This window comes from Anas acuta, chromosome 1 (assembly GCF_963932015.1).
Source record: "Anas acuta chromosome 1, bAnaAcu1.1, whole genome shotgun sequence".
Classification (NCBI taxonomy): Eukaryota; Metazoa; Chordata; class Aves; order Anseriformes; family Anatidae; genus Anas; species Anas acuta.
The window spans coordinates 149,976,149-149,998,522 of record NC_088979.1 but is presented as its reverse complement, the minus strand read 5'-3'; the positions used below and the strand labels follow the sequence as shown (position 1 = coordinate 149,998,522).

The following is a 22,374-nucleotide window of genomic DNA, read 5'->3' as shown; positions in this document are numbered from 1 at the left end:
TTGGAGGCCCGTAGTAGATGAAAGAGAAGCCTGTGGTTTTGTGCCGCGAGGAATGTGACGCTGCTATGCCAAGAACTGCACAGCCCCTAACATCACGGCCGTTCTCACGAACTTTTAAGACGTGCCTAACTTCCAGCGATACGGGGCAGATCCGACCCCGAGTTATGCCTTCCTCCCTTCAGCTTACACAGAAACAACCACCCTGGGTCACACAAAAAGCCCCTGCAGGCCAGGATCCCCTTCCCGGCATGGTTATTAAGGGATGCTTCAGCACGGTGCAACCATCCCTGTGCCTGCTCGGGGCTGCCACCGCGTGCGTCCCTGCCAGGAGAAGGGCTGCAGTGTAATACCTAGAATAAGGCAAAATTTGGTTTGGTTTGGTTTGCTGTGTGCACAGCCTGCTGAGCAGGTCACTGCAAAGCCGGAGGGTTTCCTCTGCGGTTTGCAGAGCTCGGGATGAGAGCGGGCGGGGGACGACAGCCATCTGGTGGGCAGGAACGAGCATGATTTTTAAGAACAGCAACGTTAGGAAAGAGTTTAGGAAAGGGGAAACGTATTTCAAAGAATTCTTTATGATGCTGTCAGTTCAGTTTTGCATAAAGTGGTCTTTGCTAGTGCAAAACGCGGGATCTGTACGTGCACCCGACAGGTGTTTCTTCAAGTTTCTCCTCAAAAGAAAAAATCGCAGAAATATTTAAGGTGCTACTGGTAAAATCTGTAACAAGTATGGGAATATTAATGTGGGCACGGAAAGATTTCCCTCCTCTCCCCCCCGTTTTTCTTGTTATTCGGCTGTTGAAGAAAAGCCACGGATACCCTCCGGGACAAGTCTTTGCCTCAGCGGGGAGGAGGTGGGGAGGAGGCACGCTGGCCACAAGCGACACTCCGAATTTTCACCTGCTGGCCACCATCACGTCAAACCGAGTCAGCTTGGCAGCCACCAAGCCACACTCCCACCTGTCTGCCCCCGACAGAAATAGCAGTGAGCCCATTCCCCCGCGCTCCGGAGGGAGAAAACAGGGTGAGGGTGATGGATCCTCACCCTGGGGTGGGCTTGGGGCATGCCAGGGGCAGCAAGCTGGATCCTGGGGATCATGAAGTGATCTTCCCCGTGCAGCTGAGCTCGGCTCTGGGCTTGCTGCAAGGACAACGGGAAAAGCCAGAGGCAGGGCTGCGTGGGTGAGGTCTACGTGGGTGTGCGCGGGAGCTGGAGGGGGTGATTTGTTTTTCCAAGCTGCCACCCCGTTGGACACCGGGAGGTGGCACAGGGACAGCTGAGGACACCAGGGAGCCCTTTCGCAGCAACTGTTTCTTGCACGTCTTTGAGTGATTTATGGAGTGTGAGGTGTGATTTGGGCCTGGTCACAAGGCAGAGAGGGAGAGCAGAGGAGGTGGCTCGCCCTCTTGCTATTTTGAGATGGGCTGGAGCCGCCTCCCCAGGAAACCACGCTGAAACAGCTCCCACCTGCCTTCGCTCGGCCCCCACGCCGTCCTCTCATCTTCCTGCAGAGAGCAAATGTGGCCGCCCAGGGTCTTCCCCTCCCCACGCCGGCAAAGACAGCACACACATTTCTTCAGGGTCAAGAGTTTGCTCCTTTAATGTGCAATAAAAAAGGCAACTCTCCCAAATTCAACAAGAAATCCCACGAGCAGGAGCCCCAGGCTCAGCACCCTCCTCCCTGGCTGCCCCGTAGGATTAGGCAGCGTGTGTGCGGGTTTTTTTATGGGAGGGTTTTGCTCCCCATGTGCAAAGGAGCTCCCGGCTGCTGCAAAGCTGTTTTTTGGTGTCAGATGAGTCTTGCTTCACCTCTGCGCTCACCAGCTGAACAAGCTACCCCAGCAACGGCACATTCTCCCCGGTGTAACAGTGCCTAAAGCCTCCAGCTTCAGGGAGCACAGCTCTCTGCCCCCAGCACACGGGGAGCCGCTAGCGCTGGCTGCTCAGAGGCGCCGGGATCCTCACCACACCACAGCAGGACACGGTGGAAGGCATCAGCGGAAGCAGCAAGAGGGAGGCGGGATGGTATCAGGGAAAGAGGGGAGGAAAGGATGAGAAGGGGGGAATTAAATTAACTGCAGAGTTTGCTGAAGGCACACCCCACCCCAGGGCAGGCAGCCCTTTCGGCCTGCAGGCTGGGTACCACTCACAGCTCGAGCCCTGTGTGCAGCCAAGGGCTTTGGGGGCTGGCTGCTGTGGAACGGAAACGTGGGGGCTTGGGTAGGGCTCTGGACAAACTGATGGGGGAGAAGAGGAAGGGTTGTGAGTGGGAAGCTGTTGCATACCACAAGCACTTGTGCAAGAGAGGCTAGAGCAAGAGGGCCCCGCTACCATTAGTGTTTTTGCTCTGCCACCTGTAACGTCGCACGCCCTTGCTGCTTTCCAGTCTAACAGCAGCAGGCAGCGGGCTGGGGACCCGCTCTGTTGGGAGGCTAGGAAAGAAGCAGGCAGGCACGATTTCAGCAGCAGGCTGCAGCCTCTCCTGTTTCCTGGGCAAGATCTCTGACTGCCTCCCCGGAGAGGAGGGTGGGGAGCTGCTTCTGCTTTGCCCACCTCGTACCAAAACCAAAGCCCACACCTTCCACGTTCTCAAGCAGCTTTGAAAAGCCCCTTCACAAGCCTGTTGTGCGACATCCCTAAACACAACAATGGTTATCTGGAATCTGAAAGCAGCTTTAAGATAAAAACAACTCAAAAAAAAAAAAAAAAGAAAACAGGAAGAGAGTGGAGGAAGGGGACAGAATCCTTCCCCTGCTGGCCCCTGGTCGGAGGCGAGCGAAACAGCACACACAGCCTCTTGCTCCACAGCACACCAGTCAGTAGCATTCACAAGGCAAACATAGCGTCATCTTCCTTCGCTTGCTTCCGATGATGGTTGGCAGCAGGAGGGGAGACGGACGTGCCTGCTGAAGAACTGGACAAAGTGGGGAGCCGGTCCGCAACTTTTGCTCGCTCTTCCAGGAACTTGTCAAACTCTGGGACAAGAGCAGAGCATCAGCAAGGAGAGAGGCTTGTGGAAAAGCCAAAGTGCTGCCAGCTGGAGAAGGGGGTTGGCTGGTGACTCTTACCTTCACTGGTGACACCTTTTGCATCCTCGGACTCCCCCTAGGGAAGGAGAAGGGCATGGTTAGAGGCAAGGCAGGCAAAGGTACCTCCACAGGTGTGATTCTCTGTCTGCATGGAGGGAAATAAGACAGTGCTTCCCCTCTTCAGCAGTACAGACGTGTTTAAGTGGCCCTGAGCCCCAGCTCATTAGCTGTGCCTCCCAAAAGGCTTTTTATACTGTTACAATACCCCAGGCCCTGTGTCCTCGCCTTTTCCTCCCCTGCTCCCTCCAAGCAGCCTGTGCTGAACATTCAGCAGTGCTGGTGCCATCGAGCACTGCCTAAGATCCAGCCCCACAGACAGCTCTGACAGGACTGCTGCCTCCAGGACAGCAGCCCCTCACTTACCACATCAGTGGAGAGCCACTTTTCGATGTCTTCCATGAAATTGGCTTGGGGAACTGGCACCTGGGACAGACGGAAAAAGAGGAATTAGGCCAAGAGAAGAGAGGGTGTTCTTAAAACCCACTCTGCAAAAGGGAAGCCCAACTCAAAATCTAACCCTCTTGCCCCACCGTTCCGTCAGTTCAGGCCCTTCCAAAGGCGACTTGCAACTGCAAAGCTCTCCCAGCTACCAATGGCTCACCTGCTTCCTCTGTCCCATCCACACCCAGAGCTTCTAGGATGCATGCCACTAAAAGCATCTGGGGTTTGGTAGTTGGCTTTGGGGTTTAGTACAGGATGAGGCTTTCCATTCCGGTAAGGACCCACTAGGTGGAAGCTGGCTGTTTGTTTTAGGCAGCCAGAGGCGTGCTTTTCTCCACATCGCTTCCACAGAGCAGTGATGGTCTGATGTCAAAGTCTGTGGTGCTGAAGATAATGAATCTGCCAGGACTGGTACCACACTGAGGGGAAAATACACCTGCCAAGAAGTGATTCCCTGGCAAGATCATGAAGCACAGCAGAATCTGACATCACACCAAACTATAGAAATGGACCCATCAAAGACAAAGTCCTCTGCAATTAAAGTTTGACTCCCAGTAGGGAAGAAGCTAGCACAGAAGACTTTACATCCCTGCGCAATTTAAGCAGCAGAGACAACTTTCTAATGGACAGAGATATCCTTGAAGGAAACCAAGACCAAATCAAAACCCCAGATCCTTTCCTCCAGTCACAAGCTCCTGAACAAAGCTGAGCAAAGCTGAGCCCTTGCTAGAGGTTTTACAAGCAGAAATGCCAGAGGGTATCTGTAGGAGCTTTTTTTCTTAGTCTATATAGTACCGATAGCTCTCTCAGAAGAAGAGCAACCCCTTCTCACCAAGGACAGGCAGACTTCCCCAAACCAGGTAGCAAGTTCAGATAGTTACCACAGCTGGCAGAGGGGTGAGCGGGGATGGAAGAGGATGTGTAATATCAAGGAAGTTTCAAAGCAAAGTGGCTCTGTCTACCCAAAGAGGAACTCTTTGGAGTAGAAGTGCGTTCAAGCCAGCTGGACAGCTTGTAGGGAAACTTCCAAGAGCAGACATCAGTCTAGGCAGTGTCCATTTCAGGAAGGCAGGCTCACAGACTTCAGACCTGGGTGTGTCAAAACCTCAGCATGCCTGAGGTGGTGCAGTGCAGGAATTCCTGCTGCCAACAGACAAAATTCAACAGCTTGGAGGCTTGAACTCTTTAGCTACAAGAGAAGTCCTCCAGCAGGATAAAAGCCAAAATAAGTTTTATTCTGAGTGGAGCAGCTCATGCTGGGCAGGAGAGGCTGCAGAGGGAATGAACAGCAGCAGCCTTCGTTATATTACTTGTGGTTAGTGCAGTGCCCTTGCTCCTGGGACACCCAGCCCGTAACAGGGCATCCTTTAACTCACAGAGCGGCACATGCTCTCTTGGCCTCCAGGCTGCCAGGACTTTTCCCTACAATTACATATGCTTGAGGGAAGACTGACACTCTGCCTGCTTCCTTCCCGACCCTGGTCTCCAGGGCAGGGCTGTGCCATGTCACTTTGCAGTCTCCTGATGTCTGCTGTGCATCCTCATGTGCTGTGCCAGTGGCACCTCTGTCTAGTTCAGCAGCCCCAGCCTCCTTTCTCCCTGCTGGCGCCCCACAGTCTCACCATTCCTTGCCGCACCATCCAGTTAGTCAGCTGGGCTCCATCACTGGAGGCACCAAACTCCCCCTGGTCGAGAGAGAGTCTGCACTGAACACTGCTCTTGCAGAGGGTGAGGGAGAGGGGAGGCAGTGGGTTTAGGGGGGGGGGGAAAGAACACGCTGTTAATGGTGGCCCACTTCTCTGACTGCAGAGAGGAGGCAAACAGACTTGGAAACCCGCTGAGGTAGAATAAAACCTATTTCCAAGTGGAAATTTCCTTGCAGATGTAAGGAGGCTATCCTGTTACCAACTGAGGTAAGTCCAGACTCTCCATAGTTCCTCACCTCCGAGGTTTAAAACATGAGGTAGAGAGCCCAGGGAGTGAATGCAGGTTGGTGGAGACGAGGAGTTATCATCAGTCATGTTAAATACTTGATTTTTTTTCCAAACCGACTGCACATTTATTGCGCTGGTGAGCAAGGAGGACACAACCACTCCTGGGGATGTACTAAAGGCTCTCTGGCCACTTACCGCTCCCGTGTTCTGCTGTCGGGCATCCAGGGCACCAGCGAGTCCTTTGGAGGCTTGGGGATCTTCGTACTTTACCCTGAAAGCACAAAGTTAGATGACAGACAGGTGAATAAAAAGCCCGAGAGTGGAGAGCAGGAACTCCTAAATATATACTCGGGGTTGCTGACTACAGAACATTTCATCTCTTGTCGCTCTGCTACCAAGAGCTTCTAGAAAGGCAGGCAAAACCCCTACGAAAGATGAATGCAGCCCACACAAAACAAAATAAACTGCTCACTGCAACATCACTGTGGGAAACCAGAGGACAGCCCAGGCACACGACAAGAGGATGACAAGGCATCGTCCGAAAACAACCATCCAACAGACTAAAACACAGTCGTACAGAGCTAGGTGCATCGAACATGGCACTCATCTTCTCTGGGGTTGACGACAGAGATAACTAACACAGACAACTAACACAGCAGAGTGCTACAGGAAGGATTTGAGCACTGAAGCCCCTGTGTGCCCATATACCTTCACAGGCACAGCTCAGAACCACAACTTTAACCAAGACCACTCAAGAACTGGTGGTGGCAAAGACTCACAGATGTATGCCACATAGGAGGTTAGGCTGGATGATCAGAATAGCCTGGCGTTGCTTCAGGGTCTCCAAACGCCTCGTTACAGCAACTTCTTTCCACACAGAGACACGTCCCACCCCTCATCTCCCTTATTCCATTTCCGTGTCCCCGCTACGCAGCTACCGCACACACTAACGCCACACATCACCATCTGATCCATGCAGGCTGGAACCAACAGTCCTTCCATGCTGGGAGCACAAAGCCTGTCCCTGAAGCTCTCCTCAGGTCTCCCCTCCAGCTGCTCCCAGGCCCCTCCTTGCAGCCGTAGCAGCCCATCACGTGGATCCGTTCTTGTTGAGGGCCAGGGGCTTGGGCCAGCGACGCTCAAACTTCTCGAAAAAGTGCTCATCCGTGAAGGGGCCGCTGTGGACGATGGCATCAAGGATGAAGTACAGCGCTGCTATCATGCCACTGATGAGGAAGAACGGCAGGAAAGGCTTGAGGTGTTTCAAGCACTGCTTCGCAGAGATGCTCATGAAGCACGGGGAGTCAGGAACAGACCCCAGCTGCAAGAACGTCTTGTCCGGGAGCAGCAGGGAAATGGGTCGGTTCAGAGGGAGGGGGACACTGACAGCAGGGGCTGGTGAGTGAAATGGGAAACCCGAGCCAGTGAGAGAAGAGGCTACCTGGCAGGGGTGCAAATGTGGGCAGATGGAAGGCAGAGAGGCATAAATAGAAGACGCCTCATTACAGCAAAGATCACAAGTCTCAGTGTGTTAAGGATTGCACCATGCTGGGGAGGATACGATTCCACCCCTGCCCAGCTCTCCCTCGGCCACCAGCACCGAGCACATACCAGAAGCTCAGATTTCAGCCCCAAACTGGAGGCTGTTGGCACCTGTGTTTTGCCCTGGACTGCCTCTACCCCGAGGCAGCACACCCACCGTGTGCTGGGAGCTCTCTGAATGTAGCCATCTACCCAGGGGTTCCCAGCCCTGAGTGAAGTGGTTTAGGGCTAAGAGTGGTGGGATTCATGTTCAGCAAACAGGCTGAGCCCAAAACAGCTGTGTGTGTAAGCACGGCTTCCCAACAGGCTGACGTGCTCCTAGCCCAGCAGCGTGGTGAGGGAGGTGCAGGGCCAGCCCGGCTCGTGGAGGCAGAGCAGAAGGAGCTCAGTGTTTGGACACGATGACCAGGAATAAATCAAGTTGTGTGCTGCCCGTGGGCTGCTAGAAGCAGTCTGAGACAAGGGAATGAAAGGAGACATCCTGATAAGGTCTGAACTTGCCACTGTACCACTGCAGAGGAAGGCACTCCAGGGGTGGAGATCAAGAGCACAAGCCTTGGAGGGCTGGAGGGAGCCCTGTGCCTGTGGACTCTGCTGCTTGGTAACCTGTGGAGAACAGGAGGTGATTCTGACAGGTGAAAGAGATTCAGTGAGCCAAAAGGATCCAGTCAGCACAGCTCTTGTTGGCTCCTCCCAAAATAAGGACTCAGGAATCCACTCTTTGCAGAAGAGAAAAGCCCTCTTCAGTCCAAACAGGACAACACCCAACTCTTGCTGCTTTCCATAAGGAAGTCTCAAACATCAGTCTCATTTACCAACAGGGAAACTGAGGCACAGAGCAGTGCCCTGTCTTGCAAGCCACAGTGGATTGTGTTTTTCCTGCACTCCAGCTCAACAGTCAGTCCATTAGGCTCCACCGATATTCAGTGACAACCGAGTTCAACACCTCCCCAGTCAGGGCACGGAGCAACTCCTGAGTTCACAGACAGACAAGAAAACTCAGCCAGTCCCACTCCACACCTTCATCTCCTGACACTGAGCATCCCAGCACACGCAGCCCCCCTGTTTAGCAGTGAGGGACACACACACACACACAGACCACTTCCTTTTCCATGTGCCCAGGACACTGTGAGGGGGAGTCGATGTTAGCAGGGGAACTACTGAGGTCATTCTACAAACACTGCATGGGAAGAGCACGTTTCTGTCACATCCAACTGCCTCCCAGGAACTGCTGCTTGCTGAATTCACAGCCCCCGTTTCCCCGCACGCTCCCTACTTACAAGAAGGCAAGAACAGAAGGGGTGCTACACTCACTCTCTGCGCTGCTCAGCCAGCGAGCTGCCCCGGGTCATGGCAAACATGTCGAACTCTTCTTCCAGCTTGCCGGAGGTGTTGAGGGACTGCAGCCCTGCACTCACGCTGCTTGAGCCCAGGTCTGTGGGAGACAGAGGAGGGTGAGCAGGCAGGACAGAGCAGTGAATGGAGGGCCGTGTGCTTGGAGTACTAAGTGGAAAACCAGCATCAGAACAGGCTGAACGGCTCTAGGCCCACTCATCAACCCTGCCCCTCAGCAGCAGAACAGCGTATGCACGCGTTCGGTGTTGTGAGTGAAGTGCCAGACTCAGTTTCTTCTTCACCTGCTCAGCAGGATATTTTTAGCTCAGTCTGGCAACAGCGGCATCGATTTACTGCACTGATTCTGAAGGCCAGATGTTCCTTACCATTTAAGACAACACAGGGAATTGCTCCATAACCTGTGGAAGAGAATAACCTGTGCTTCTGGGCAAACACCTCTGAGAATCTGAGACAGACAAGTGGATTTCCATTACTTAAGTGTCACCTGAAAAACCCTGGCTTGAGAAATATCTCCACTGGCTTGTTTGTCAATACAGTCTTCCTGATTTTCTGTAGCTGCACCCAAGCTCTACTGAATGTGCTCACAGCCAGTGAGAGAGCTTCAGGCACCGCTATGTAGGCTGTTGGTATGTCCTGAAGACCATCAGGACTGTTTAGGCTTTCTGACAACCTGTCAAGACCTGGGTCCTGAGCCCAAGATGCTCACGGCTGCCTTTGCAGTACAGCTCAGCAGCTTTTTTCCTCCCAGGCACCACACAGCAAGAGGCAACTGCACTGCTGCTAGGGATAGGAGGGGGAGCATCTTTCTCCCTTTCCCTGCTGGAAAGCCCAGACCTCAGCCACAGCCTAATGTTGAGGTCCTCCTTAAGCCACGTCCACCTCCTGCACAATCTGAGGCTGTGGATGCTGAGACATGCTTGTGTCCCTTGGCACATACACAGGTTTCTTCATGAGTTTATTAGTTGACAACATACCCTATTTCTCTAGGTTACTTTATAAACGTAGCTAAATTATTTTAGAAGGTGATTCAAGGGTATTAAAGGGTTCTCAGGAGAAGGACCGAGGGGAGTACTACATGCCAACTCACTCATTCCAGCCAGCTGGGAGGAGAGGTTGTTGGTGACTTCAGGTTGTTTCGCCACAGGAGTACTGGGTCCCAGGTCAATCAAGCTGTTCTGGGCCTCGGTTGGTGCCTTTGGAGAAAAAAATGGAAGATAGTGAAGACTTTGTGAGGTTTGGACACCTTGACCCCCTAGTTCTAGTTCTTTAACACTGGAGAGAAAAGCCCTTCTGTAGTCCATCAAAAGATACCGGCTGGATAAACCTCTCCTTGGAAGAACGGGGGCAGTGATGGGAGAACTGGCTGGGAATAGTGTCCCAGGGCAGAATGGATGTCTGTAGGTTGGGTGCTGCTCAGACAACAGGGCAGTGCTGACACAGCGAGGTTCATTTGGGAACTGGTCCCCTACATGCTCAGCAGCCAGAAAACACATCTACAACTGGTCTGTCCTTATTCTTTGGGTGAGGGGAAGGGACCCACTGCCAGGGAGGGAGAGGACAGCACTGGGAACTGGACTGTCCTGCACACCAGTGTGGTCTGGTGCAGCTGAGCAGGAAGAACAAAGCCTGCAGCTTTCAAGTGGGGCAGACTGGATCCCTTTCCAACTCAGCAGGGCACAGCAGGTGCTGTAGGATGCAAACTGAGCTGTACTGAAGGCAATAACTCAGTTACCTTAACAGGCTGTCCAGTCCGAAGACGCTCAAACCTGTAAGAAAAATAACAGGACGTGACAGGATGAATTACAAGAGTGTGTGCTTGTTCACCCTCAACCCAACAGGTTTCTCAGTAAGGCCTGGCATAGTTTGCCCCTTCCTACATACTTGGAAAGGGGGAGCATGGTTCAGGGCTCAGTTCTCCCCCCCAGACAGAAGACCCCACAACGGAGCCCACAGAGTTCACGTCTCCAAAGGTGTGGTGTGAGGAAGCTTCTTGTGATACTCCAAAGCTAATTCTAATCAAAATAGTTCAAACCTAGCTCTCCTTCACACAGACAAAAGGGACCAAATTCTCCAGATTTCACCCTAGCAGAAGAGATAAGTTTGGTGAAATGGAGGACAAAAAAGGGTGCAAATTCCACCTGGGCAAGTCCTTTCTGTGCCTGCCTGCCTCAGAGCTAGAAAACCATCTCTTTCCATGCAGTTCCCTCCTTCTTCTGGGTTGGGTTTACATACCATCAACAACACAGTGTCTCAGAAGGGGCAGGAATAAGTCAGGAAGAAGTATGAATTGGCTCTTTTCTCAAAGATGGGTGGTACAGGCTGACACCTTAAGCATTACATCCATGGGCAGATCAAAAGGGTAGAATAAAAGGCTATCAGAAGGCAGGCAACTCTTGTGGAAGGCCAGGGCAGAGAAGGGAGACGGGTACCTTTCATGGCGTAGAAACACATTGTTGAGGTTGTCGTTGATGAGGAGTAGCTCCTCGGTGAGCTGCTCATGGAGGACACGGGGAATCAGTTCCAGCACACGCTGTTGCATGGCTCTGCACGTACGATTCAGCTCCTGCTCACAGCAAGGCAAAGTTACCACAAAGGTCAAACTGAGGCTGAGCACTCGTGGATTTGGAAGTGTGACTGGGACAGACAGACCCCAGAGCCTGCTGGAGCCTATCAGCAAGTGTAGAGAGGGAACAGATACTGATACGAGATTTAAACTGAACATGAGCTTTACAGTTACTGGTCTGCTCTCTCCTCACAATTGCATGCCTCTTGTTTAACACATCATTTAGAAAAAAAGGCCCTCAGGGATTACAGGTCCCCTCAAGTGAGACAACTCCAAGCTCAACAGTGCAACTTCCCTTGGCCATTTAAACTCCACCTCCCCTGTGTCTCCCTTATCCCATCACCCCCCGATGAGCCCCACACTAAACTGTCCACTTTGGTTGCTTCCCATGCCTGTCATGAGTAATTCCTCAGCCCCTCAAGTCACTCCTAAATTGAGCTCCATGTGCCAGCCCTCTGCCCAGCAGCACTGCCTTCTGTTCCTTACTTGCAGCAGCTCCAGGTCAGAATTCTCAGCCTGGGATGGCACCAACTCTGTCAGCATCTCTGACATGACCTTCACGTTCCCGTTCACCACTTCCAGCTCGCTGCGCAGCTTCCCGACCTGCAGAAGGGAGGGGAAGTGTTAACTGCTCAGCCTAAAAGGCTAGGGGGATAGATAAGGTAGCTCTGAATGGCAGCACACAGCGTGTGCGTGTTCACAGAGCCAAAGGGAACGGCCACTGGAGAACTCATTTGTCACTGCTTAGTTTGGCTCCTGGGAGCTCCCAGCCGAAGGAAGCCCCATTACTCACCATCAAATTCATTTGCTGCTAAAAGATGCCAGGCTCTCACCGGGGACCTTTGCCACTACGCCTAACCTTGAATTTCAACAGCCAGCACAGGATGCTGTTATGATTCAGTCTTTCCCCTGCCAGCGGCTCCTGTGTGGCAGCCACTCCAATCATTTCATTTCTGAAGCAGCGGAAGAGGGGAAGAAATGAATTCCCATCCAAAAGGTGAGCCTGGGCTAAGTGTGCAGTTGAAGCTCTTTCTCTCTGGTTTCAGAGGCTACTAATGAGCCCCTCGAGAGCAGTCTCTAGCTTCTGTTCTGTGCGGGGATGCAAGCTACCAACAGCTGGAGGATTAGTGCTGAACCTGCTGTCATATGAAGTCAGGGCAAGGAAGGAGAAAACAGGATGGGGAAACAACTGAGAAAGCCCTGGCCTTTGCAAGCCACATAACCAGATAGGGCTGATTTACATAAAGTCAGCAGTGAGGCAAGATAAACAAAGATGATAAGGAGGCATGCACTGAGCAAGCTTACACTGCGCTGCACTGCTCTGCAAAGACCTCGCTCAAAGCCTGTGTGTCTCAGTTCCCCTCTTCCCTGCAGCCAAAGGATCCTCCCTATACCTGCTGGCAGCCCTGTCTTAGGGAAGTAAAACCACTCTGTGATTGTGGTGCCCCAGCTCATCACTATGACCACGAAGGAGCTCTGGTGAGCCCTAGAGGGGTGATGTTTTAGAACAACTCCTTAAGGACAGAGGCTGGGGAAGGACCAGGGCAGCAGTTCCAGAAGAGCATTGTTGAAACAGCCCCCGGGTGGAGGCACGGTCAGCAGCACCACGGGGTCTATGTGCAACTCACCTGCTCTGGTGTGGGTGTGATGGGCGCCTCGCTGGATGTCTCTCTGCCAGCGGGCAGGGTGACAGGGTGGAGGATGGACTCGATCTGCTGCGGGGAGTTGACCACAGGTGAGTTCTGTCCAGACTGGGAGTTGGAGCTGTACACAGTCTGTGGACAGAGGTGGGAAAAGTGGCAGAAAGAAGATGTTAGACATTCCCAGGTAGTGCAATTATGAAAGAAACGTTGATGTCAGCTCCCCAGCTGCTTTCAACAGCTCTTCTAGCTTCTCTGCCTCACCTCCCCCACATATCTTGCCCTGTAGCTGTAGCCGCTTTGCCCACCACAGCCTTGCAAAGAGGCTTTCCTGCAGCTTCTCCCTCCTCATTTCCTCTAAACGCGACCTAAAGCTGCTGCAGTCCCCTCAGATCTCCAGCAAAGTATCAGCCCAGCTTCCTTCTCCTCAGCAATGCTCCCATACCCTCCGCGGTGTGTGGATGGGTGACAGCATGTCCAGGTCGGTCATGGGGAACTCCAGGCCTTTCCGTCTAAGGTCTTCATAGACAGCCACGACACCAGTCAAATCCGGAGAGCTGCGGAAAGCATCTGCCCAGGACTGGGGAAAGGGAGACAATGCAGCCCAGTGTCATTTGACAGTGCACAAACACCTAAAGGCAAACACACTCTCTCTGAACCGGTGCAGATGCTCACTCTTCTTGGCTCACCTGGATGAGGGTCAGCACCTTGTCGTGCACTATGGCAGGCGGATTGTTCTTCGGCAGGATTGTTCTCACCAGGACGCTTTCCACAAAGTCCTGGCTGGCCACAAGGACATGGAAGCGATGGCCACAGTTTTTGACGCACGTCTCCAAGACCTTTGAAGGCAAAGAAGCATTAGCTACAGCCTTTTCTGGCTGCATGGGTTGGCCTTGTTGTCTGTGGGTACCCGTGCCTTTGCAGTCAAGGACTCAGCTTTACAGCAGGACATCACAAAGCTGAGAAAGAGACCTGATCACTCACCGTCAAAGCCAGCATAACTTCATGGAAATTCTTATTCCCTACAATTCTCTTCTTTATGGCTCGGAAGGCATCTTTGGGTCTGCAGGAGAAATCAGATGGAGAAATGTTATCACAAGGTTGATTCTTTCTCACCTAGGGAGAAAGAATCGAAGTAAAACAGCCACTGGCATCTAGAATCTCATACTCAGTGGTGACCATTCCCCCACCACGTTTTCAGTATGGCTTGAAGCAAAGACTGGTAAAGCAGCTTCTGCCTGTGGTTCTGCAACAGAACCAGGGTCCTCCTGGTGAGTGCTGTTGCTGAAACTGGAGGCTTTTGTGTTATTGTCTGCAACAATCCAAGGTGTACAGACAAAACAGAGGGGAGAGTAAATACAAAAATAGAAATGTACTGTTTGGGGACAGAGCAAAATCCCTTAGCAAAGATGCCAAGAAAGGAACACAAAAAACTTGGCATGGGTTAGAAGCAGGAAGGAGAAAGAGAGAGATGAAACAACTCCTGTTATGTTTAGAGAGAAGCTTGTTAAACAAAATTTCCCTGGAGGAAAGGAAGCAGGGGAGATGCAGTGGCAAAACCTTGCATATACTGCAGGTAGACAAGAGAGCAGCAGCATAGCAGGGCCTCCTTAACCCCTCTCAGAGTGGTCTGAGCCCACTGTGGTTCTGTGAGAGGGCACAAAGGGACTGATGTGCTCCAGCAGATCACGGGAAGAGAGACTGGGCTGGAAGAGCAGCAGTGCTGCAGAGCAAGAGATGGAAACACTGAGGTAATAAGGAGGGCAGGAGTGGATCGGATCGGGGCAGTAAGGCTGTAATGGATGGGCATTAGCAGGAGAATGGGAGAGAGCTCCACGCCAGGAGGGTGCAGCTGTGTTAGCAGCAACCCAGAATTGAAATACTAAGTGGTGACAGCTCAGTACTGTTAGCAGAGACAGGCAGATCTGCACCATGGGGATAGCAGGACTGGAAAACAAGGGGTGATAGATCTGTAACTAGAGACATTTGACTTTGTTAACTTACAACTGTGAAGCAGAAAATTGGGCTAGCTAATCCTCTATCAGCTTCACTGCGGGGTGGGACAGGAGCGAAACCTACATCGTCTACTCTATGTGTCACCTTCTTTTCTACATGCTGTTCTTGACATCTCCAGTGTGAGAGGGAGCGGTCCCTCTTGAATTCACTGGCAAATCCCCAGGTACAGAGTTAACATGGCTGGCAGATTTCTGAACATCCCACCCCAGGGAGAGGGAGACAAAGGCTCTCCTACCCACTTTGCGCATGTCTGAGTGAGTGTATATGGAAATAGCTGAGAACATAACCTCAGCAGGACTCACACTGTCAGGGGACTGAATAGCAGCCTGAGATTTTCCTCTCTCTACAGTCACTGCTCTGGAGATTTCTACATTCCCAGAGGACAGAGAGGGATACGAAGGAGGAATAAACCAGAGTAAAAATATTGGAAATGTGCCTTTGGGAGATGGGAGGCAGCCTGGCTTGGATCTAGGTTTCTCTGGGGACTCTGAAGGCCTGTTTGAATGGCTCCCTGTGCTCACAAGGATTACAGGGAGCCATCTAACAGCTGCTCTTGACAGCTTTGCTGTGTCTCTAGATCCCCCAGCAGAGTCTCATCTAAGGGACTGTTGGGCAGCCTGGCTTATTACCTCCACCACTGTAGCCTAGGGATGTAGTGTTACAGGGAGTGTGCTGGGACCTGCTGCTGGAGGAGAACCCTTGCCAGCTCCCTTACCCTTCTTCAGTCTCGTTAATGATGTCGCAGATCTCCATGTTGAGAGCCCAGTCCTCGTTCCGCAGGGACCCATCGGTAGCTCTCTCTGGAAGACAGAAACCAAGACAGGACAAGGCTAAGAGTGGCCCTGGGACTCTCACGGCTGCTGTTCAGCTGTCACTGCACCCCAGAGCCCGGCCTCCTTCTCCCTGCCTTCCACCACCAAATGTAATCAGGTGAATCAGGCAGCAAAGTCTCAGCCACCAAGTGCTTCCCACTAGGTGTCACCACCACAAAGCACATCGCTGGCTGCTGTCGGGACAGGCATTCGCTCAATTTTGCCCACAGCACACATGCTATCAGACATGGACAGCCTGATCCCTGCTGCGTACACACAAAGGGAGAGGGCCTGAGCAGAAAATGCATGACTTCAGCTCCACAGCTGGAGAAATGGAGGCTTATTTGCTTTGCTGCTGCACGGCCAGGAAAAGAAACCACGAGCTTGGCCTGCTCACACCGCCACGGATCGAATGTCAGCGGCGTCGCTTTTGGTTGCATCAAGTTAATGAGACCAATGAATCAGCCCCGTTGCTTACATACACAAAGCGCCTATCACCACATCGATACGGCGTTTCACACGGGTCACCTTGCTTTCACATGGGTTCTACAAAAATAAACAAGCAAACATAAACAACCCAGATGGGACCTTCCCGTCTTTAACATTTGCTTCTTTCCCCTGAACTTCTGGCCTCTGGGGAATACGAGCAGAAAAGGACTGCAGGCTGAAGCCGAAGCAATCTTGTTTCAGCCTTGACCGTGTCCCCTTTAATTAGGAATTCCTCAGTCAGCCTTGATGTTATTCAAGGCAGAGACTTGGGCAACAAGCAGCTATTAGTAGAGAACATCAGTGCCTCCACCCTGTAATCAGCCGTCTCTCGGCCCCAGCCACACGGGCTGACTGATGCCTTTAGGGACACCGCTGGCAGCTGGGGGCAAAGAGAGCCTTGCAGTGGGGTGGGCAGGGCCAGGCACTCTCCAAACCGCAGGGAAACACTGAGATACAGCACATGGCAAGCAGCGGGGGAGAGCCATCTTTCCAAGCTCTCCCATCCTATAAAATGCCTGGCAGCAGTGGGGCAAGACAAACTAAAGAAGCCAGACCAGTTCAGCACCTACCAGGTGCTCTTCAGGAGACCCAGCGAGACACTTAAAGTGGGACTGAAACGAAGTGCCCACTCATGCAGCGGTAATGGGGTGGGAGGCCAGAACATAGGAAAAAAATTTCTAATTCCTGACACGGTAAGCACATCCATCATGTTTTGGGATGTTGTGTTTCTGAGGATCAGTCAGAAAGCTGCTCACAGCTCCCTGCAACACAGCCTCTCTTGTACATGTGTCCTTCCCACAGATTGCACACCACAGCGTGAAGCGCCCTGCATGAATCTTATCATAATGCAGACGCCACCTTTTTTGTTGACTGCAGAACCTACTGATTAGACTGTGATTAGGTTGATTACATTGTGGCCACAACCAGATGGAAGAGGGCAAACAAGGCAAGGAGAGTGGCAAGGAGAATTTTCTACCTTTCTGTAAGTCTGCCTACCATCGGAATAGCCCGAAGGCCTCTCGATTCAGGTGAATTTGTGTCACTTTGGTCATTCAGATGAACTTTCTGTCATGCGTGCCACAAAGAAATCCTGGCCTCTGCAGATCTAAGCTTCCTCGTTGAAGCACATGAGGTAAGATCACACTGAGTGATGTGGTGGAGAATATATGCAGGGCAGTCTACATGGACTACAGGGGTGCCCACCTGGTGTACCATACAAAACACAGGGGAAATGTTTTCTGTCAGGGCAAACCTGGGATCAGGACTCCGATGGATTTGGTGCATGTGGTCTCAAAGCCACACTGCTATCGCTCTCTTCTGGCATGCTGAGGGGCACCTCCCGCTCAGGACGCACCTCAGTTTAAACTCCAGCCTCCCCAAAAGTTCCTGTGAACTGATTGTTGCCTCTGGCAGTGAAACTCGCAAATCAATCGCATGGTTTTGCTCTGCTGAAAGGAATTCCACATCCATCCTTCACACTCCTGAAGGAAAACACTGCACGTGGAAGGAAAAAACAAAACTTGGGAACTGGGTTCAGCCTAAAGGAAGGTCCAAGCTACAGAAGAAACCAGGGACGAAATGAAAACAGAATTTAACCTTCAAATCTTTGCTGTTCAAAAACCTCCCCAACCCCCCTCATCCTCTTTTTTGCCCTACATGAGTGTGAACAGACTGCAAATGCACTTCCCTGTGCTTGGTGCTACTCTGCAACCCGCTCCCCTGCCCTCTTTTTCCTTCCAAATGCGCTCCTCCTGCCAAGGCTGGGGAGCAGGTTTGCTTTCCAGAAAGGAATGCAAACAAACCGTGTGTGCTCCCTCACCTGGCCGGCCTGTACGGGAAAGTGGGGATTCCTCAGAGGTGACACACAGCCCCACAGCCACCCCACAGTGGTGCTGTGATCCCGCCACCCTCACCTCCCTTCTGACAGCGGTCGGCGAAAAGCTGCAGGAGGAGAGCAGCTGCCCTAAATGCAACCAGAAAATACGGAGGTGGAAGAGCAGAATGAGGGCATATGGAAAACAGGAACGCGACCACACGACACCTCCAAGGACAAAGCACTCGAATTTACCAGCAGAGATTAAGGCCTGGCCTATCTGGCCTTGGGAAGGCTGGAGCTAATGCCCTCTAAATCCTCCTCGCTTCTAAGCACTAAGAGGCTGCCCAAGCCTTGTATATGCTGGAGTTTTCCCTGAAAATCCTGAACTTTGCCCTTTTGCTAAAGCCTGCGGTTGGGAAGGAAACAAAGTCTACTCATTAGCAACATGAAGGATCAGGACGGCGGGCCCTGCTTCACGAGCTGTAATTTGCACACGAGCCGTCTGCCCCTCATGAAATATGAGCCCGGGGATGCCGACAAGTCCCTAAAAACAGCGAGGACAGGAGGCAGGGAATGGCTGCCCGCCCAGCACTGCCTGGCAGGGCTTATCAGGCAGCTTCTGCGTGTGGCGAGCTGATCCCGACCTGCTGCAGGGTATGCCTGTGAGGGAGGTTATCGGCGGTGTATCAATGCCGTCTTCAAAGCCCGACACCAGCTGGCTGTGGACCACGCTGCGTGCAAGAAGCCCTCCATGGGCCCGCCTCAAAGCCATGTTGTTTTGGCAGCCAGGCTGGCTTCCCGGGTGTGACAGCGCCAGGGTTTGTCTGCTTGCAGCGTGCTGCCTCGCTAATTGCTCGCCTCAACCCTGAGCCGCTGAGGGCTGTGGTACGGGGTCAAAGCGAAGCAAAGCAATGGCTCTTTCTTCCCGGCATCTGATGCACTCCTGCTGACTGTGATTAAGTCATAGAAGTTATCTGGAGCCGTGAGATAAGAAACTATTCTGAACTCGGCGTAACTGGTACAACGGAGCTGTACCTTGCTTTGTGCCACGGATGAAGTTCGTGGCTTTGTTCCTGTACAAGCCTCCTGCCTCTTCCCTCGTGCCAGGGAGAGCCCAGTGCCGGGCTGGCAATCCCACCCACTCCTGGGAGAGATACTAAGCAGGTTCCACCTCCCTTTGCTCTCCTTCAAAGGTCTGAAGCATCCATAATCAGCCAAGCAGCATTCAGAAACCTTTCACAGAATCATTTAGGTTGGAAAAGACCTCTGAGATCATCCAGTCCACACTTTAAGCTAGGACTGCCAAGTTCACCGTTAAAACATGTCCCTAAGCTCTACAACTATACGATTTTTGAAGACCTCCAGGGATGGTGACTCAACCACTTCCCTGGGCAGCCTGCTCCAATACTTCACAACCCGTTTGGTGAAGAAATTTTTCCTAATATCCAACCTAAACCTCCCCTAGAGCAACTTAAGGCCATATCCTCTGGCATGCTTCACTGCAGCTCGTCAGAGACCAGCATCCTGCTCCAAGTCAGGCCCTTAACCAGGATGCCTTCAGCACTCTGTCCTAATGGCTTAAAATTCCTTGGCAAAGCATCAGGCACTTTCTCACCAATTTCAATAGGTGTTTGAGGGCACCTGCATTTTATTGCACAAGACAGCACAGGTTCAGCAGAAAGTAATGCAACAGTCCTTTCTCCCAACCTCCCTTCAGTCTGTAACAATGAATTGGCCCAATTCAGCATCCTGGCCTAAATCGGCATCCAGCACAGTTGCCTTGCTAAGCCTCATGCTTTCACTTTCCACAAGGAAACTTTAGAATCAGCTCAGCTGGGATTCCACCATTCAGCCCTGCTGTACTTGTCCAAAGACAGAGGAGACAACTTGCTCACAGAAGGGTGCAGGGACATCTGCAAGGTGGGACCCAAATGGCTGTGGGGATTGTTCTGGCACAGTGTTTTATCTGCTCCTCTCCCTCACCCATGAGCACAGGCAATCTGCTTTCACCTGCTGCCTCTTTCCAGTCTCAGCTTTCCCTGGTTCTCATGCTTAACCCACTCCCCAAGAGCAAAAACTCCTCTCCATCTCTGTCCTACACCTTCACTTCTCTCCCTTGCCTGGCTTCACTCACTAAAATAACCTCTCTCTGTCCCTTTCAGTACTGCTATAATTACTAGCTATTCTAGGCTTCAGGGTTCAGGAGAGAGCACTGGTGGTTTCCTCTCCATTCTCTCACTCCACCTTGTTACTACTAGAGCACCTCCTTGAAATTAGATTTTCCATTTTTTATTTAGCTCCATTTACCTCATTTCCGTTTTTCTTTTAGCTCCTAGATAGAGGCCAAGTGGGTTACCCTTTCAAGGGTAAAATCCAAACTACAATGCTTCAGCACTCTGAAAGTTTCTCCATTGGTCAGAAATATTTTATTTCAATTAAATGTCTGTATTCATCTTACTTAGAAATAGATGTTGTGGCCTGAAAATAGGGCAAAGGCAAATTCCATGACTATATCTCAAGACTGGGAGTAAGAAGGTGTAAACTTACTCCTCTGCAACTGACTCATAATCACGGAGATTATCTGAGTATCCACTTTGATTATTTGAATATCCATTTCCCTGACAGCAAAATAAGTGGGATTTACTACATTCTCATTAACGAAGGAATTTGAAAACATCACTGCAATGTGCCACAGAGGGTTTTTTATTTTTATTCATTTATATTTTTTATTCTATAGCCTTCATCTAAAGCTGTTTTAGACTTTATAAGCTGTATCAGACACATACGACTTTGCCCAAGTAATTTACCATGATGTCGTATCAGCTTTCTGCAGACAGCCTGCAGCAGCAGCACTGTGTAGGTTTGGTGCTCAGACTCACGGGTTCGCTATGCAGCTGCCACAGACCTACTAAACAACTTGATTAAGTCATGTTCACGTCTCAAATTAGATAGAGAAGATAGCATTTATCCACATCCCTGGGATGTTAGGCGATGTTCAAAAGGAGAAAACATTCATATTTACAGCCATCAGCCCTTTTTAGTCCTCCACACCCCAGTTGCTTTCTCATATGCTGCAAGTCCTCCACCCCATTGGACTCCAATAACCCCAATCAACGCCAGTCATTAAGATTTCCCTACTGTCACACCTCTGATACAGAGGACTCCAAACTCCTGTTTGACAACACTCTTGAAATACTTTCTTCCTCTTCTTTGCTGTCAGTTTGTTGCTTGAAAATCCCTTTAGAGAAGTAAAGCCTAGTGAGGAAACCACTCACAATCTGACTACTATAGCGATGAGAAGATCTGGAGGGCATGTAGTAACCCGTAACACCAAAAGATGACTTCAGTTTGCCTGTACCCAAACATAACAACGTATCTGATACGCTGGCTGGAAGAATCAAAGAGAGTCATTCTGTACAGGGCAGGAGAAGGCTTCCCTTGGAAAGTGTGATGAAACATGTGACTGTCATTTGGGCAGGCATTACAGATCATTTAGAACTTTTTTTTACTGAAAACCTTCCCTGGTGTTGGTTTGGTCAGTGAGAGCCTCTGAAATAGGCAGCACTTAAAAAAAAAGCGTTTCCTAAAGCAGCTGCTTTGCTGCTCCCTACCCGCCCCATGCACAGCACCCGTGTGAGCGCGATGAATCAGGGGCTTCATGGCGGAACGGAACAAAGGTCTACACAAGGGACGGAAAGCAAGAGCGGGCATTTGCATAAACATACAAACGGCCATTATACGGGATGGAGACATCCCGTATCGAAAACATCACTGCGGGCACAACCTGGAGGCACTGAGGATGACACAACACGGGAAGAGAGGCTTCTTTATTGTACGCATTTTTAGAACCACATCTCTTTCCAGACCAGCGTGGCTGTTTGTGGCCTTATTCTTTCTCTCAGACCTCGTGGTGGGAAGCTCAGGGCTGGCAGCCTCCCTTGGGGAGACCCATGGCGCCCACCGGCCGTGCCACAAGATGGCCGCACCAAGCCCCCCACAGCCCCCAGCCACATAATGGCCGCCCCCTCGGGCAGGGCACGGGGGTCTTCCCGCCCAGGCGCTGATTGGCCGCTGCGGCTGGAGCCCAGCCAATCAGCAGCCCCCCTCACAGCGAAGCCCCCCGGCGAGGTGCAGGCGGGAATGGCCGCGAGCCAATCACAGAGCTGGGCACCGCGGGGGGGGGGCGTGGCTCGGACCCCGTCCCCTTTAAGCGCGGAAACTTCGCCTCGCCACCTCGAGACCCCTGCGCGCCGCGATTGGTCACCGCCGGCGCCTCCTGGGGCCGCGCGCTCCCCATTGGCCCAGAGCGCCTGCCACTCAGAGCCGAGCACCCCTCCCATAGGCCGGCAGCGCGGGGGGGGCGGGAGCAACAGCTTCCCGGTGGAAAGAGGGGTCCTGCGGCGGGCGGGCGGGCTTCAGACCGGGGGTGGGCGGCGAGGCGAGAGGTTGGGGGGGGGAGACGCGCGCGGGGCGGCGCGGGGCCGCGCGGGTCTCACCGATTCGCTGCCCGACGGGGGAGCTGAAGGGGTTCCCCAGCAGAAAGTCCATCGCCGCCGCGGTCAGCTGACTGCAGCGCTCACGTGACCGCCGCGCCGGGCCGGGCCCCGCCGTGACGCCGCCCCCCCCCCCCCCAGACACCTCCCTCCTCCCGTGTGCTCGGTACAAAGGCAGGGAGGCG

At 52.3% G+C, this 22,374-nt stretch overlaps 1 protein-coding gene across 2 annotated transcripts; it reads right to left on the bottom strand.

The window, feature by feature from the left end:
- Positions 1-1,569: 1,569 nt before the first annotated feature.
- Positions 1,570-22,346, bottom strand: TOM1 (target of myb1 membrane trafficking protein). 2 transcript variants are annotated; one of them, XM_068665000.1, is made up of 16 exons: positions 22,193-22,346; positions 15,295-15,379; positions 13,548-13,626; positions 13,253-13,402; positions 13,009-13,143; positions 12,552-12,698; positions 11,410-11,526; positions 10,790-10,923; positions 10,093-10,126; positions 9,448-9,553; positions 8,319-8,439; positions 5,658-5,733; positions 5,151-5,213; positions 3,451-3,510; positions 3,067-3,103; positions 1,570-2,973 (listed from the first exon to the last, which is right to left on the bottom strand). In XM_068665000.1, exons 1-16 carry the CDS (start codon positions 22,242-22,244, stop codon positions 2,825-2,827), a joined length of 1,545 nt encoding a protein of 514 aa, XP_068521101.1. In that variant the 5' UTR covers positions 22,245-22,346; the 3' UTR covers positions 1,570-2,824. The 2 variants fall into 2 exon arrangements, with proteins under 2 accessions (XP_068521101.1, XP_068521109.1); XM_068665008.1 differs by lacking the exon at positions 5,151-5,213.
- Between the last annotated feature and the right edge of the window lie 28 nt (positions 22,347-22,374).